Consider the following 15,708-nt stretch of genomic DNA (forward strand, 5'->3'; position numbering starts at 1 on the left):
TATTGCATGCTTATTAGATTACATAGAGTATAAACATTGTAAGAGTCACCTTGGGAGTCACCTTGGCATGGTGACCAAGCAGCCATTTTGCTGTGGGTTGGAAAAACACTGGGCACCGATGACCCCCACCCTCACCTGCAGACCTGGAATGTTCCGTGCCAGTTTGAAAATAGCCAATCATGGAGCCCCAGCTTCCCACCACCCTGACAGAAGAGGCAACCTATCCCATCCCGCCACATCCCTAAAGTGCCCTTATTTGGTGGTCTGCCCTCCCAGGACCTGACAGGAAGTCTTTCACCCATAAAATACCTTGCCTCTCCTGTACCAGGCACGACTTCCCTGACTTCCCACTCCCGGAGTCATGGAACCTCACCCGGGAATCGCAGATCCCAATAAAGGCCTTCTTGGCTCCATAACTTGGTCTCTTTCTTTCCTCTCATCTCTGCCTCCATCCATTAAATCTTACAAACATAATTTTTATATGCACTGGAAAACCAAAAAATTCTTTTGCCTCACTTTGTTTGTGATATTCATTTTATTGAGTGGTCTGAAACTAAAGCCATGGCATCTCCAAGATAGGCCTGCACCTTCCCACAAATACTTATTTAATACAAAGGGGAAAAAGAGTAATTTTACAAAGGAAAAACCTATCTTAATCAAGTGTTGGAAATTATTAGCAACACCGAGTAGAACAAATAAAAATCTTGTATCATCCAATAGGACACAATGAAAAGAAAGCAACATCGCTTTCATGGCATTCCCACCAAAAATGCATAGCCTTAATCAAATTATGAGAGAATATCTGACAAACCCAATTTGATGGAGCTTCTATCAGTAAGCGGCCTTCTTAGATGTCAAGGTCATAAATGTCAAGGAAAGAACAAGAAACCACTGCCAAATTACGGAGCACTAGAAAGACAAGATAACTAAATTGGAATGCATAATCCCAGGCTGGATCTTTCTGTAGTAAAAGATACTATTGTGGTTTTGTGGTTATGTAGGAGGATGTTTCTGTTCATGGGAATTAGACACTAAAATACTCAGGGGTGACAGGGCATTGTGTCAGCCTCACATGGTTCAAGAAAAAAAAATCATTTGTTCTCTTCTTGAAACTTATTTTTGTAAGTTTGAAATTGTATCAAAAGAAAAAAAAAAACATATAGGACTTTTTGTTCCAGGGTATCTCTTTCCACTAAGAAAGAAAACTTTTCTAAGCAGCTCCTCAGTGGAGAAGCCCCATTGGCCAGGACTGTGTCACATGCTCTTTCTTTTTGAAGCCCAGGGCCATTGGCAACAATGAATCCTCCAAGAGCCCCAGGCTGTTTGTCCTTGCATTTAGCTGCTAGGTGCTGTAGGAAGGATTGGAGAACCAAAGAAAGTGCAAGATGTTCATAGAGGAAGCCTTTCAGGAACTAGTAATTACAGCACAGTAGCATCAATGACTGCAGAAAGCCTGGATTCTCAGGGCACACAGATTAATTTAAAACACTCCTGAGGGGAGGGTGAGGCCAGGGAAGTCTTCCTAGAGAATGGCAGTGATGGGAACAGTGGCTCCTCTTTTTGCGGAGTGGGAAGTTAGCTTTGTAGGCTGTTAAAGCCTACCTGCTTCCAGCTCTGCTAAGGAATGCCACTCTGCTCTGGGGGCCCCATGGAGCAGGCGGCAGGGGGACAGTGTGGGGAACTCCCAGAAGAGGAAATAGTCTGAGCGATGGCACAGGGGTAGGGAAAGCACAAAAAAGGACCTGAAAGCTATTCACCTGGCCTCTGAACAGGGAGCAGGAAGCCAAGGTCCTTTGGGGCTGGGAAAATTAAGAAGCTAGATTGTAAGGCTAAGTAGTTTTGATTTTCTTCTAGGTATGCAACAGGGACCCTTGATTGTTTTAGAAGAGGCCTGTGTTTCTGAGCAGTTCATCTGGGCAGTGTGTGGAGAGGGTGAGCTGGGTAGGGAGACTCACTAGGAGACTATTGTCAGTCTGGGCTGAAATCATTCAAGGAGAAATATGGCCTTGGGGATGGAGCGAAAGCCATAACAGTGACCCATCTGACAGGAAAGGAGTGTCGGAGAGGACTCAGGTGTTCCAATGGCAAGCGTGAGGTGTCATTAGTAGACATGGGGAAGGCAGCTCTGGGTGGTATCTGGTGGGGTCTGTTGGGCGGCATCACTCCTGGCCACTGTGATGTGTACAAAGAAACCAGGAGAAAATCAGCCAGGCCTCATGCTGAGATTTCAACAAAGGAGAGAACATGTATCCAATAATCTTTCTAACCAATCATAACTACCCCTGCTTAAAACTCTGAAAGTTCCCCATTGCTCTTAGGATAGAGACTGTTTTTTTCTGTTGCCCACAAGATTGGTGCACCTCTTATGTCTCACATCTCTGTATGCACCACACTAGCCTTCTTTTAGTCCCCCTCATGGGTCATGGGCTGTATCTCCAACACTAGTATATAGGTATTGAATAAACTGATGCTACTACAGCCACAGGGCCGTGGCACACGCCATCCATGTACTTATCCTTAACCATCTTCCTTTCCCTCTTTGGCTGCTCAGAATTTACTTACCCTTTAGATTTCAGTTCAAGTGTCACTTTTCCAGGAGCACCTCTCCTGACTAGGTCCAAACTCTTTTATATTCTTTATAAAGACATGTTCCTCCCCTTTTTATAATTTTACATTGACTTCTGGGAATATTTGCTTAGGCCATATCCCCCAAAGACTGTAAAATCCAGGAGGCAGGGGTGTTGTTCTTTCTGTGAACACTATCTCCTATACTCGGCTTGGATAATGGAACTCTGTAATGCCCAGTGGATATTTGCAGAATGAATGAATGAGTGAGCGAATGAAAGAGTGAATATTCTATTGGTGCCTCTGGGAAGGGATTGAGAAGCAAGTTAAGGTGCTGGAGTAGGACCTTATAGGACAGATAGAATTTCAACAGATGGTGTTGGTTTTCAAGTAACCAGCACAAAACTGGAAAAAGCACAGAAGAGGGCTTGATCAAAAGCAGTAGGTGAATGTCTAGGAGAAACAGGGAAATGAAATCAAGAGAAATCAAGGCCAAAAAGACAATTAAGCCAAGTTTTGGAAGGATTCACATGTCAGTGTGAGGACCTGGTTCTTAACGTGGAGACACCAGGGAGCCAGGCAGGGTGGATGAGGAAGATGACACACCCAAAGCTTCTCTCTGGGAAGAGGGACATGACAGAGAAGGAGGTGGCTCAAGAGTGGAGCTGGAAACAGAAAACCACCTCAGGAGGCGATTGCAATAGCTCTGGTCAAACATGCAAGGTCTGGGTATTGTAGGTAAGAGATGAGCAGAGTGAAATTCGGGTGGGGAAACTTGGCGACGGATGGGAAATTTGAGAAAGAAGGAAAGCTATGGGCAACCGGGCTGTGAGCTCCTCAGTCTCATGTCTTTTTTTGGTCTTGGTTTCCCCAGTAGAAAAAGAGATTCCTTTTCTTAGATACTGTGCAAAGGAAACTAATCTGGGAGCTAGAAACGCACAGAGAGGCCATAAAAAGAGAGAAAAATCTGGCCGAAAGACCTATTCTGTTTGGCTCATTCCTGTTGGGTTGGCAATGTTTAGAAGCGGACAGACTTCTCATAAACATCCTATATTTCTTCAAGACTGCCCACACTGGTCATCATGTCCCATGGAGCACCACTGGATGAGCTCAGGTGGCCCTGTGGGGCTGCTCTCCAACATTCCACCTCATCTTACTCTGAGGAATTCACTCATTATCTGTGAGGGCAGCTCCTGGAGGCTGCTTTTTGATGTACCAGGAACCACGAGATGTCCCATCACTGATCTGGGGGTTCCTGGAACTCGTGTACAGAGGTTCTGCCGTGAGAACCTAGACTCACAAAGAAATCTGATGAGACACAGCTGATGAGGAGGCACACCAGCACTTCTACGCCTTCTGCCACCACCAGCGCTCAGCATCAAGGGGCTAAATGGACGCCGTGAAATCACCGCCATGGTGTAAATAACTAGATCAAGGCATAGAACTCATAAGACTTTTATTAATATGATTGTCATGCCAAAAATGTTTTTTTTTATTTAAAATTCAAATACCATTTGTAAAGGAGGCCACAAATGGTTGTTGGGATCCCAGCCAGCTCCTGGAGGAGCCCCCATGTTCATGAGAAAGCACGCACATCCTACAGCTATGTGATCTGATCACTCCGAACTGCATTTTGGGAAACTCCTAGAGATCCCCTTGCAGGAAGCCAGTTGTGTCTGTAGTTGGTAGGTGAGAAACAACAACAACAAAATAGCCCCATCTAATACCTCTCAGAACACGCTGGCTTTGAAACTATTGACCTTCAAGGATCTACCACCACCCAACCTAAAATGTGTGTGTGTGTGTGTGTGTGTGTGTGTATGTATGTATGTATGTATGTATATATTCCCACTGAAAGAAATTACTGTTTTTGTTGCTTGCTGGCTTTCACATCAGACCCTTAGGATGACTGAGCACACCTGGCTCTCCTCCTTGGTGGGATCCTGTGGATTCTGGCTGTGGACAGGCAACCCTTCAGGAGCGTTTGGACTTGCTACAAGTTGGGCACAGAAGCTGGCCCTTGGTGATGATGTATGCCCGGCCACTCAGCTGCTGCTCACAGCCCTCGCAGACGAAGTGCTTTCGGTGCCAGGCCAGGTCCTCCACGCGCTGGTAGTCCTCTGAGAATATGATCTGGGGAGGGAGCAGAGGAAAGGTGCACATCAGGTTCTGTCCCTCTTAGAGACAGGGCATTGAGGACAAGTCGTAAAATGGTGGGTCCTCCCCCCCATTCTTGTCTTGACCTTCAAATGCATCAGTGCAGAAATCTGACATAAACCTCAGGCAGTAAGTACAATATTTGGCACAGGTCATAGTTGTGTCTTAGCTTCTTAGATGGAAAAAAAAAATTCTCTACCAGAGGCAAGTTTTACTTATCTAGCAGCCATGACACTCTTCGGACCAAATCCAAAGCCCAGCTTTGTTCTGAGATGGGATCACTTATCCCAGTGAAGACAGCCCGACAATAGCTAGGTGGCCAATGGCTACTCTTCACTAGTAAAGTCATACAGAGTCACTTGGGGTTTGAATAAAATGATACTTTTTGTTTAAGTTCATTTATTCATTTTGAGAGAGACAGAAAGAGTGTGCATGCATGCAAGTGGGGGAGGGGGAGTGAGGGAGAGAAAGAATCCCAAGCAGCTCTGCAGTATCAATGTAGAGCCCAACATGGGGCCTGAACCCACAAACTGTGAGCTCATGATCTGAGCTGAAACCAAGACTCAGGTGCTTAGCCTACTGAACCACCCAGACACCCCACACTTTGGAATATGTATGTATATATATATATATCTTGAGAAATCCCTGAGGCTCAGAAAGCATTCAGAAAGAGCAGAACAGCTCCTCACCTCATCGCAGCCAGAGCACCGGGGCCGCACGCTCTCGCAGTAATGGCGGCCACACCAGGGCGCACCGTCCTTCCAGAAGTAGATGAGGTCCACCAGGGGCTCGGAGCACTTAACACACACAAAGCAGGTGGGGTGCCACTGCTTGCTATAGCCTGCCCTGTCTGAGTAGACCACAGGGCTGTCTGCAGGGACCACTCCCTTGCAGAGCTCACAGACCTAGAAGAGGAGGACAGCAGGGATACAAGGTGGTCAGGAGAGGGTAGTGACATGGGGTCAAGCTTTGGCTTGTCTCTTTTTTTTTTAATTTTTAATGTTTATTTATTTTTGAGAGAACAAGCAGGGGAGGGGCAGAGAGGGAGATACAGAATCCAAAGCAGGCTCTAGGCTCTGAGCTGTCAGCACAGAGCCTGATGCAGGGCTTGAACCTCCAAACCACGAGATCGTGACCTGAGCTGAAGTCGGACACTTAACCAACTGAGCCACTGAGGTGCCCCTTTGGCTGGTCTCTTTACTTCTGGGGGCCCTCCAGCAAGTTACTATACCTCTCTGTTCCTCAGTTTTCTCATCTTCAAACCTACCTCATAGGTTGCTGTGAGGGCTAAAGAAAATAGTTGTTTAGCTCAGTGAGTTCCAAACTTTTTATCCTCAGGACCCTTTATATTCTTACAAAGTATTAAGAACCCCAAAGAATTTTTGTTCATAATAGCTGTTGAGATTTACTAGAAGAAAAATTAAAACTGAATAAAACCTTGAGTAACTATTTGTTGATTGATTTAAAAATAAAAAACCAACATGTTACTATAAATAGTTGTAATTAAAATAACTCTAGGGGCGCTTCAGTGTCTCAGTTGGTTGTGTCCACCTCTTGATTTCAGCTCAGGTCATGATTTCATGGTTCATGGGATCGAGCCCCATATTGGGCTCTGTGCTGACAGTTTGGAGCCTGCTTGGGATTCTCTCTCTCCCTCTCTCTCTGCCCTCTTCTGCTCACACATGTGCTCTCTCCAAACAAATAAATAAACGTTAAAAAAAATAGCTATTTTCCTAGAAAGAAAAATTTAGTGAGAAGAGTGGCATTGCTTTATATGTTTGGAAATCTCTTTAATGACTAGCTCACTAAAGGCCTGCTGGATTCTTGTGACCATGGCAGCTTTTCACCTTGTGCATTTTGTTGTGTTCTTCTTTTTGAAGAAAATCTGACCTCACACTGGTATGGAGTTGGAAAAGGAATGGAAGAGTATTTTAATAGTCTTTATGGATACCTATGGGTATTCTTCCTTGATACTACATCAAAACTGGACAAGTGGTAGTTTCTCAAAAGTCAATGTGGAATCTGAACCATATCAATTAACCTTTCATCCTGGTTCCATTAAAACTCACTGGATCACCTTGCACTTTGAATGGATCTTTTACCCATGTGTAATTATTTTTTATTTTTTAAATGTTTATTGTTTTGAAAGACTGAGTGGGGGAGGGCAGAGAGAGAAGGAGAGAGAATCCCATAAAGGCTCCAAGCTGTCAGTGCAGAGCCCAACTCTGGGCTCAAACTCACAAACTGTGAGGTCATGACCTGAGCCAAAGTTGGATGGTTAACCAACTGAGCCACCTAGGTGCCATGGATAATAATTTTTCAATGAACTTTACATTTTAGAACAGTTCTAGATTTACAGAAAAATTATGAAGATAGTACAGAGAGTTCTCATTTACCCCACACCTAATTTCCTCTGTTCTTAGCATCTTAGAGTAATGTGATATATTCTTGCCACAGTTAACCAATATTGATATGCCATTATTAACTAAAGTCCCAACTTTATTCAGATGTTCTTAGATTTTCCTCATGTCCTTTTTCTATTCTAGGATCCTACATCACATTTAGATCTCATGTCTCCTTAGGCTCCCCTTGGCTATGGCTTCTCAGGCTTCCTTCGTTTTTGATGACTGTGACAGTTTGGAGGAGTACTGGTCAGGTGTACTTCAGCTGGGGTTTGTCTGATGTTATTGTCATGATTACATTGAGAGGAAAATCACAGAGATTAATTGTCATTCTCCTGACATACTTTCCAGAGTATGTTTGTAATCCATAAAATCTTTTGAGTCATTATGGAGTTCTTTCCAGCTCCTCAAAATTCTGATGATGATGATGATGATGATGATGGTGGTGGTGGTGGTGGTGGTGGTGGTGATGGCTATCATTTCCTAAAGACAGGTCTATATCTAGCATTATGCTCAGGATTTTGCACTCCTTTCAGAAGCCCTGAAGAAAGACTTCCCCTTCTAGATTTAGCTTCCTTTTAAGGAAATCATTATTTCCCTACAGACCTGGCAAAACTGAGTTTCAGAGAGATTCAGTGGTTGTTCATTAATGTACAGCTGAGAGGAGGCAAAGCTGGGATGTGAACATGGGCCAAGCCTGACCCCAAAGCTAAGGTTCCTTCTACTATACAGTGTGCAGGTGTCCATAAACTGCAGCCACGCCTGACGCTATGTGTACTCGTAAGACCCACCAGCTAAGAATGGATTTTACATTTGAGTGAAATGTTTTCCCTTTTTCTCATTAGTAGACCTGTATTAGGGGCTGAATTGTGTGCCCCCTGCCCCCCAATTCATGTTAAAGTCCTAACTATAATGTGACTGTATTTGGCTACAAGACCTTTAAGCAGGTAATTAAGGTTAAATGATGTCATAAGGATGGGGCTCTAATCATATAGGACTGCTGTCCTTACAAGAAGACTAGGGCCCAATCCACCTTCTCTGACCCTGAGTGTGCACAGAGGAAAGGTCCTGTGAAGACAAGGTGAGAAGGTAGCTATGTACAAGCCAGGAGGAGGGGCTTCATTAGAAGCCCACCACACCAGCACTTTGATCTTGGACTTCCAGGCTCCAGAACTATAAGATAATACATTTCCGTTATTTAAGCCACCCAGTCTGTGGTGTTCTGTGGTGGTCTGAGCTGACCAATATAAACTGTATTACAAAAACCTGTGCTTAATTATTAGATTTTGAATTTCATAAATGGAAAACCTTGTGGAAAATTGGTTTCCCTCTTGTTACATAAAGTCCCTGCATGATACCATCAGTTTGGCTGTTGGCCTACAACACCTAAAATATCTACCCTTGGCCTCCATAGAAAATGTTTGAAGACCCTGGCTTTAGATGAGAACTCTAATCTTACTAATTACCAACAATGTGTCAGCCAAACTAGAAATATCGTTCTGCCGTACAAACCTGAGTAGGCATAAGTTAAGAGCCTAGACACTTGGCATTCTTAAAATATACTTTAATTACATTCTTAATATATATTCTTGTTTATGAAGAAAAAATGAAAGTTATGATGATGAAAGATAGGGAACGGAAACCAAACCACAAGGAATGTCCATGTACTGACAGGGGCCTCTAAGCACAGTAGTTGTTGAATGAACGTCTACATAAAGAATATGTTTGGCTAATTGATCTAGACAGCTTGACAATGTTCCTTAGACTGTGCTGGACTTGTTTCAGTTATGCCCACAAGAATGAACGGTGCGAGTCCTTAACCACAATGAAAACCCTGTTCCTCTGAACGTGACCGAGTCCCAGCTCCCATGGAGTGCATCAGAGGTCCTAAACCAAAAACAAGTGATGAATCATCATTCACTTATTCTCACCATCCCTTCAGCACAACCGGGATGTGTCAGCTATTTGGCAAGCGCTGTGTGAGTACCAAGTGAGTTTTCTGTCTGCCTGGCTTTCTAAATTCCATGGGACAAAATTTCCAGCCCTTTTCCTGCCTCGAAGAAGAGACTTAGTGTCAATCCACCATCTTAGTTGGGTATCACTGTGGTACACCAGGGGGGTGTCCCCAACTCCAGATTTCCAGATGTTGCTTATCATGGAAGCTGAGAAAGGGAAAGATATAAATGTCCATGGAGAAGTCAGGGGAGCATCAGAAGGCACTCACAACCCACAGAAGGAAATGGAGGGATGGGAGGTCAGAGGGGCAGTCTGGGTGGTTCTGAGCCCAGGTTATGGTTGAGATCTCTGGAGATAAGAGGAAGCCATTATTGGTTCTTGAGGCCTGGAGTTCTGTGTTTGGTTTGCAGTGGAAGGAGATAATTCTAGCAGCAGCACAGGGGGAAAGAAGAGAGAGTCATGTTTGCAGAGCTTGGTCCCGACCTTCCCCCACCACATCTGAAAGATGCTTTCTCAAGCATCTCCCTCATTGAGGAGTGACTCTTCCCTCATTGTTCCCCCAGCATCCCTGGCTCATGGCCTCATTCGTACCAGTAGCCAGCCCTTTTTAAAGCAAACATTGTTACTGCTATTTTATGAAAACAAGATGTCTGGGTAATGAACCCTGTCAGCATGTGTCAGGAACAAATTTCCTCCTTTGGCCTCTGAGCTATTTTCTATGTTCCTTTCCCTGTCTGACAGTGTCCTGGATAGCAGATCTGACAGTGTGCTGGCTCTGTCAGCTTGGTGGCCCCTCAGCCACCAGAAGCAGGCTGGCAACCAAGAGTCAGAATGCCTATGCTTGGCTCCTATGATCCTCGCCCTGCCTTTCTCCTACCATCCTTGATACTGAAGTTGACAATTTCTAAATTGCAGTGGGTAGTTGAGAGCAAGGTTGGCTGTGTGACCTTGGGCAAGTTATCCAACCTCTCTGTGTCGTAGTGTTTTCAGCCATCAAATGAGGATACCAATAATATTAAGAATGTCATAGAGTTGTGGCATGGATTAAATGTGGTACTAGAGTTAATGGACTTTATAAGGGCTCAATAATAATTAGGTAACATCTCCTGTTTTCCGTACCCCAGCCCTCTTATTAGATGAGAGACCGATAGCTCAGAAGGGTTAAATCCCTTTCCTGAGATGACAAAGACATATTGAAGGCAGGATGTGCTTTAGGTTTGGAGGCCTGGGGTTCCCTTCCCTAAGGGTTGTAGATTGTCAGGAACTTACTCCTTCCACCAATGAGCTTTGTATTTTCCCATCTCCATTTTCTCCATCTGTGCACATCCAGAGAATAGAGTTGTGCGAGTTGCAGTGTCCATCACTACCCCAGACTCAGTTACAGTCACTCCCCTCTCCCCAGCCGCCCCCTGTGAGACGGTGGTTCTCAGACTGGAGTTGCCCCAGCACTCCCCAGAGGGCTTCTTTAAAACAGACTATTGTGCCCTACACCCAGAGTGTCTGATCCAGACAGGTCTGGGATGGGGTGCAGGAATCTGCAAACTCTGGGGGGTGCTGGTGTAGTCAGGGGACCCACTTTGAGTACCACTGCCATACGGTGTGTAAAAATGACCATAAAAATAAGCTCAACAAACATGATTATCAGCTCAGTTCAGTTACAGCAAAATCCAGTTTGAATTCCTGGGGTGCGTAAATTCTAGACAATTTTTAAGAAAGCTCAGGGTGGTCATTCACAGGCCACGTCCCCTATGAAGGAGATAGTGTGGCCAAGTACAAGTCCCTTGGGACTAGGTTAAAAAGCATAGAGAAGAACACTAATCATTAGCATATCAGTTGGTTCTTATTCATACTCTCAACCATCTAAAATCAGAGCTTTCACCCTGGGAGGAGGCGCGGTGGCCCAAATCTTTCATAGGTGCAACAGATATGAAGCTGCTTCTTATGCCCAGGAAGTTTTGCCCTGTCCCTGTTCAACTGGTGAGAGAGTCTTAATGAAACGGGTTTAAATGAAAGGGTTTGAAAATTATATACTTCGGGACTTTGTAATCTGTAAAAAAAAAAAAATGCCCACTTTGAGAAAAGCTGAGGAACATTTCCCATTCGGCTGCCTCAGCAGCTAAGACCCTGCAGGGTTGGGGGTCTCTTGGTCGAGGTGTGTGGAAATGATGTTGGCAAATTCTTGGACACTCCTCCAACCAATGGGGTATTTATGTCCCCTCCTTCGATTGTGGTCCCTCCTTAATAACTTTCTGGGATCTCTCTCTAAGCACACACATCTTGGGAGCCCTGGGAGGACAGGAAAGAAATCCTGAGACTTCTATGCCAGGGCGACCTTGTGGAGAAACCACACAGGAGCCCCTCCCTGGCTGTTCCCACCTAGCTGTTTGTGTCTTCCCAGCATTGAAGCCAGACCACCAAGACAGCCCCCAGCCTGCAGCTGCTCCAAATGATGCCACATGGGCAAAGACAAGGCATTTCCACTGAACCTTGTCTCCACTGCTGATTTCTGAGCTAGATAGATGTTCTTTCTTTAAGCATCTCCACTCTTGGGTGGTTTGATAGATTAGGTGAAGAGAACATCCAATGTGGGCACACAGAATTATTAAGAGTTCTGAAATGGAAGTAACCTAGACACAAAGTGTTTTAGGCAACAATAGATTAGTGTCAGTGGTCAAAGGTTACATGGCCAAAGAACTGTCGCTAAGGATCAAGCTGTGTTGGCCTTCAGAGCTGGAGAAGCAGATATGGAGAATCCTCTGCACCAGCAGTAATCTCTCTGCTGGGGTTGCCAGAAGTTCTGTCCCAATAATTCTGCTCTGGAAGGCTCTTATCCAAAGGCCTACTTAGTCTAAACCCAGAGTGCCTTGTGAAAATCTCACTATTACGATATAGTAAATATTAATACAAGGGCCTTGAATTCAGGCGCTGGGTTCTATCCAACACAAATACTCAACAATTTATTTATAAACAGCATCTCCCCATTTCCTCTTATGGTTATTATTCGCCATCTTTGCTTTACAGCCTCATGAATCCCAGAGGCTTTTTTTTTTTTTTAATTTTCTTTCCTTTTTGGGCCCAATGTCATTTCTGGTATCTTTAGACTCTTGTGGCCTGTCATCTTCCTGAGACTCCTCACAGTACAGACTGGGCAGGCTGGGTGCAATGGTTAGGGTGAGGGGTTTTGGAATGAGATCTGTACCATTGCTTCATCACTGATAAGCCCTTAGACAAGTCACCCACCTCTCTGAAGCCTCAGTTTCCTCATTTGTAATATATGACAGGCCCTGGCTCATGGAGATGCTTTCCACATTGTGGTCCCTGTTGTTGGCCAACTGTTTCACCTCATGCTTTTTCTTGGGGCAGATGACTGAATGTGGGGCTCTGCTAAGCAAAGTAACAGGTTAGACTTTTCTAACTGAATCGCTCTTACTGGTTATCTGGTGAAGGGGTATTATGGAGCCAGGAAGGATTCATACATGCTCTTCTTGGAAGAGAGGCCATCAGCCTGGGGTGTTCTCCCATTCAGCTTTGACAAGTGTGTGGGCAAGGACTGGCTTCCCACCAAGGACACTGCAGAGTAGGAAAAAGCCTTACATGTGGTCATCTTGCTGTAGTGGCCATGCCCAGTGCCTACAGCTGCAGGGGGTCTTTGGAAAAAGGAGCTTCCGTCGTCTGTGGCATTTGCTCCAGTTCTGCCTTAACCGCTCACAAGCTAGATGACGAGCTAATAGAGAAATTATATTTTGTAGGAGAATTCTTAGGATTCAGTTAAAAAAACGAACAAACAAACTACGTGTAGCCATTGGCACAATGCCGGGCACAATGTAGGTAGTCAAAGAATGGCAGAGGACATCATTATCATCATCATTCATTAACCTGGATTAGCAAAATGAATGGAATAAAACCAAAGTAATTCATAAAAAGCTAATAAAAACCATGTTTCACAGTTGTTCTAGTTCTGGAGCTAGCAAACTATATCTGTGGGCCAAACCCAGCCCACCACTTGTTTTTGCAAATAAAGTTTTATTGGCACACAGCCCTGGTCATCTGTTAGATATTGTCTATGGCTGCATTAGTCCTACAAGAACAGTGAGTAGTTGTGACAGAGATTGTGTGGCTTGCAAACCCTCAAATATTTAGTATCTGCCTTTTACACAAAGTTGTCAGCTCCTGTTTTAGTCAGTGGAATATTATGCAGCTCAATCCAGAAAAAAAAAAACCCCAAGAAACTTGTTAAGTCTATGTGGCAACATGGAAATGTATTTATAGCATAAAAAAAGTGGGATAAAGGGAATTTTCAGTGGAAAAAAATTCTTTTAATGTCATTAAAATATCTCCACTGTAAAGGAGGAGGGAAGCAGACATTGAGAGGCTTGGTAACTATGGTGATTTTTCCTGCTGCTTTCCTGGGCCTTTTACCCTCTGTCCTCCAGCTCAGACAGGGCTCAGGATGCGGGGGTGGGGGCAGTGGTTTCAAATTCCCAGAGAGGGGCTGGCAGGAAAGCCAGCCTGAGGAGCCCACAAGCCAAACATCTGCTGCACAAAGATTTGGAAGTCCCTTGCCCACAAATATGTCCCTTGTTGGGGCAGGAGTCAGGCGAGCAGCCAGCTGCTGTAAGTTTCCATGTGAGAGGCAGGCCTTGGTGGGCGGGGTGCTTTGGGGGAGGGGCTGGGCGAGGGGCACCCAGCAGGGATGATAAACTACTGAAGGGTGGAGGTCATACTGAATACTAAGTTCTGGCTTCCTTTCCCCTTTCTTCAGTTACAAGTTTGGGGTGTAGGGAAGGGAGGAAATTCCTTGCCCAGGAAATCCGCATATTTCGTTTCTGAGAAAAATACCAAGTAAGCATTCTAACTTCGGGGAAATGGTTTGGTGGGGCTGTTAACAATAAGAATATTGAGGTCATTGACCTCACAGCCCAGGCACTTATAGGTTCCAGCCAGGTGGAGGGTTGGGGAGTGGAGGGCCTGGAAAGTGGATATGGGGCTCTGCCATTCTACAGTGAATGTTCCAGGTTGCTGGAGTTGGCAGATCCCTGGCCATGGGGCTCTCTGAAGCCCCTCAAACCCATGAGAACCCATGATGGGTGATTGGGGTGCAATGGGCGATCCTTCCATTGTTCTTGGCATGCACACAAGAAGCTCCCAGATTCCCCACTGAACTGGGCTGTGGGTGACTCCAAACTGCCGCTCATCCGGCAAACATAAATACACACACCTTTGTGGTGGCATCCTCACCCATTCAGGGCTGGCCCCAGGACAGCTCAGACTCCTCAGGACTGGTGACCAAGGAGAATCTGGGATGGAATCCCAGCCCCACCTCTTATCAGCAAGCCTGTTAACCTCTCTGTGCTTCAGGTTTCACAGCTGTGAAATGGGTATGAACAACTCTAGCCTCTCCCCGGAGTTGTTAGGAGGATTCAAGGACATGGATAAGCCTGCTGTTCAGTACCTGACCCCCTGCCTTACCAACACATAAACATTGGGGCAATTAAAGGAAAGAGAGAGAGAGACATTAAATATTTTGGGTTTTCAGTTGGCCTCCTTGATTTAAAGGGCACACTTGTGGGATGACAGCAGCTGAGTTAACATCTGGGATTTTTCGCTGCGGTCTTTCCTCATAAAGACGGGTGCCTCTGACAGCATTTCCCATGGTGTCCTGCCTCTCTCGAGCTCAATGCAGTAATGACTCTTTGGGGCTGCTCTAGGTAGGCAAAGGCAGCCACAGCTCCTGGGTTCACGTCTCAGATGAGCCTCAGCTGATGTTAGGTGGCCCCATCCCGTCAGTGGGTGGGTGTGCGGCCCTGGAGCTGGAAAGCTGCGGTGCACATCTGTGAACGGTACTCAGGTCTGAGGACTGCACAGCCCCAGCCACACGGGTGAGTTGAGCTCAGAGGGTGCTGTTCCCACAAGCTGGCTAGGCCTCCCATATATATATATGGCCTCACCCCTAACTCAGCTCATGGAGCGGGAGGATTTCCACATGGGCAACGTGGAAAAGGCTTTTGGCAGTAAAGCTCCTCTGGTCTGGAGAACCCTTTCCCCCGAGCACATTTAGGTGGACGGGCATGGTGAGGACTCGGTAGCCTGGTCCTGCCATGGCTTGGGTCCCAAGGTCTCTCAGGCAGGACAGTACTGTAACAGGCTGACAGCAGCATGACAGAGCCAGTTCACAGAAGTGCCCTGCAGTGTAGGCTGTTTGCAGCTCAGTGAAAGGGAGCGTGTTGCCTCAGGCTGCCGAGTAGTGTGGTTGGGTGTGGTGTAACCAAGTATGTGATACCCTGCCCATGTTTCCGGAACTCCCTGTGGACCTTTCAAGGAAGATTGCTGTGTACCGTCCTCAAAGCCAGACTCCCTAAGCCAGGAGGCCAAATATACCTACAAGATGCTGTGTTGTCATCTCTCGATCCTCCATACCAATTTAATGATATTATTTTTCCTGGGCTCATATGTAAAATTATTTTTATACTTTTTAGCAGTGGTTCTCAAGGTGTGGCTCCCAGAGCAGCATCGGCATCAACCCCCGGGTGTTCATTAGCATAACTGATTCTCTGGCCTCACCTGTTCCTACTAACCACGGAGGTCTGAGTGGGGCCCCGCCCTCTGGATGTTAGCCAGCCTTCCAGGT

At 45.6% G+C, this 15,708-nt stretch overlaps 1 protein-coding gene across 2 annotated transcripts in view; it reads right to left on the bottom strand.

Moving 5' to 3' along the window:
* Positions 1 to 4,004: 4,004 nt before the first annotated feature.
* LMCD1 (LIM and cysteine rich domains 1) overlaps positions 4,005 to 15,708 on the bottom strand; it is a 57,125-nt gene continuing 45,421 nt past the window's right edge. For both annotated transcript variants that reach the window (XM_029917243.1, XM_029917244.1), the window contains 2 exons: positions 5,412 to 5,627; positions 4,005 to 4,698 (listed from right to left, as the gene is read on the bottom strand). In XM_029917243.1, the coding sequence (XP_029773103.1) occupies positions 4,540 to 4,698; positions 5,412 to 5,627 (375 nt within the window). In that variant the 3' untranslated portion in view covers positions 4,005 to 4,539. The remainder of the gene's footprint in view (positions 4,699 to 5,411; positions 5,628 to 15,708) is intronic.

Source organism: Suricata suricatta, chromosome 12 (assembly GCF_006229205.1).
Source record: "Suricata suricatta isolate VVHF042 chromosome 12, meerkat_22Aug2017_6uvM2_HiC, whole genome shotgun sequence".
Lineage (NCBI taxonomy): Eukaryota > Metazoa > Chordata > Mammalia > Carnivora > Herpestidae > Suricata > Suricata suricatta.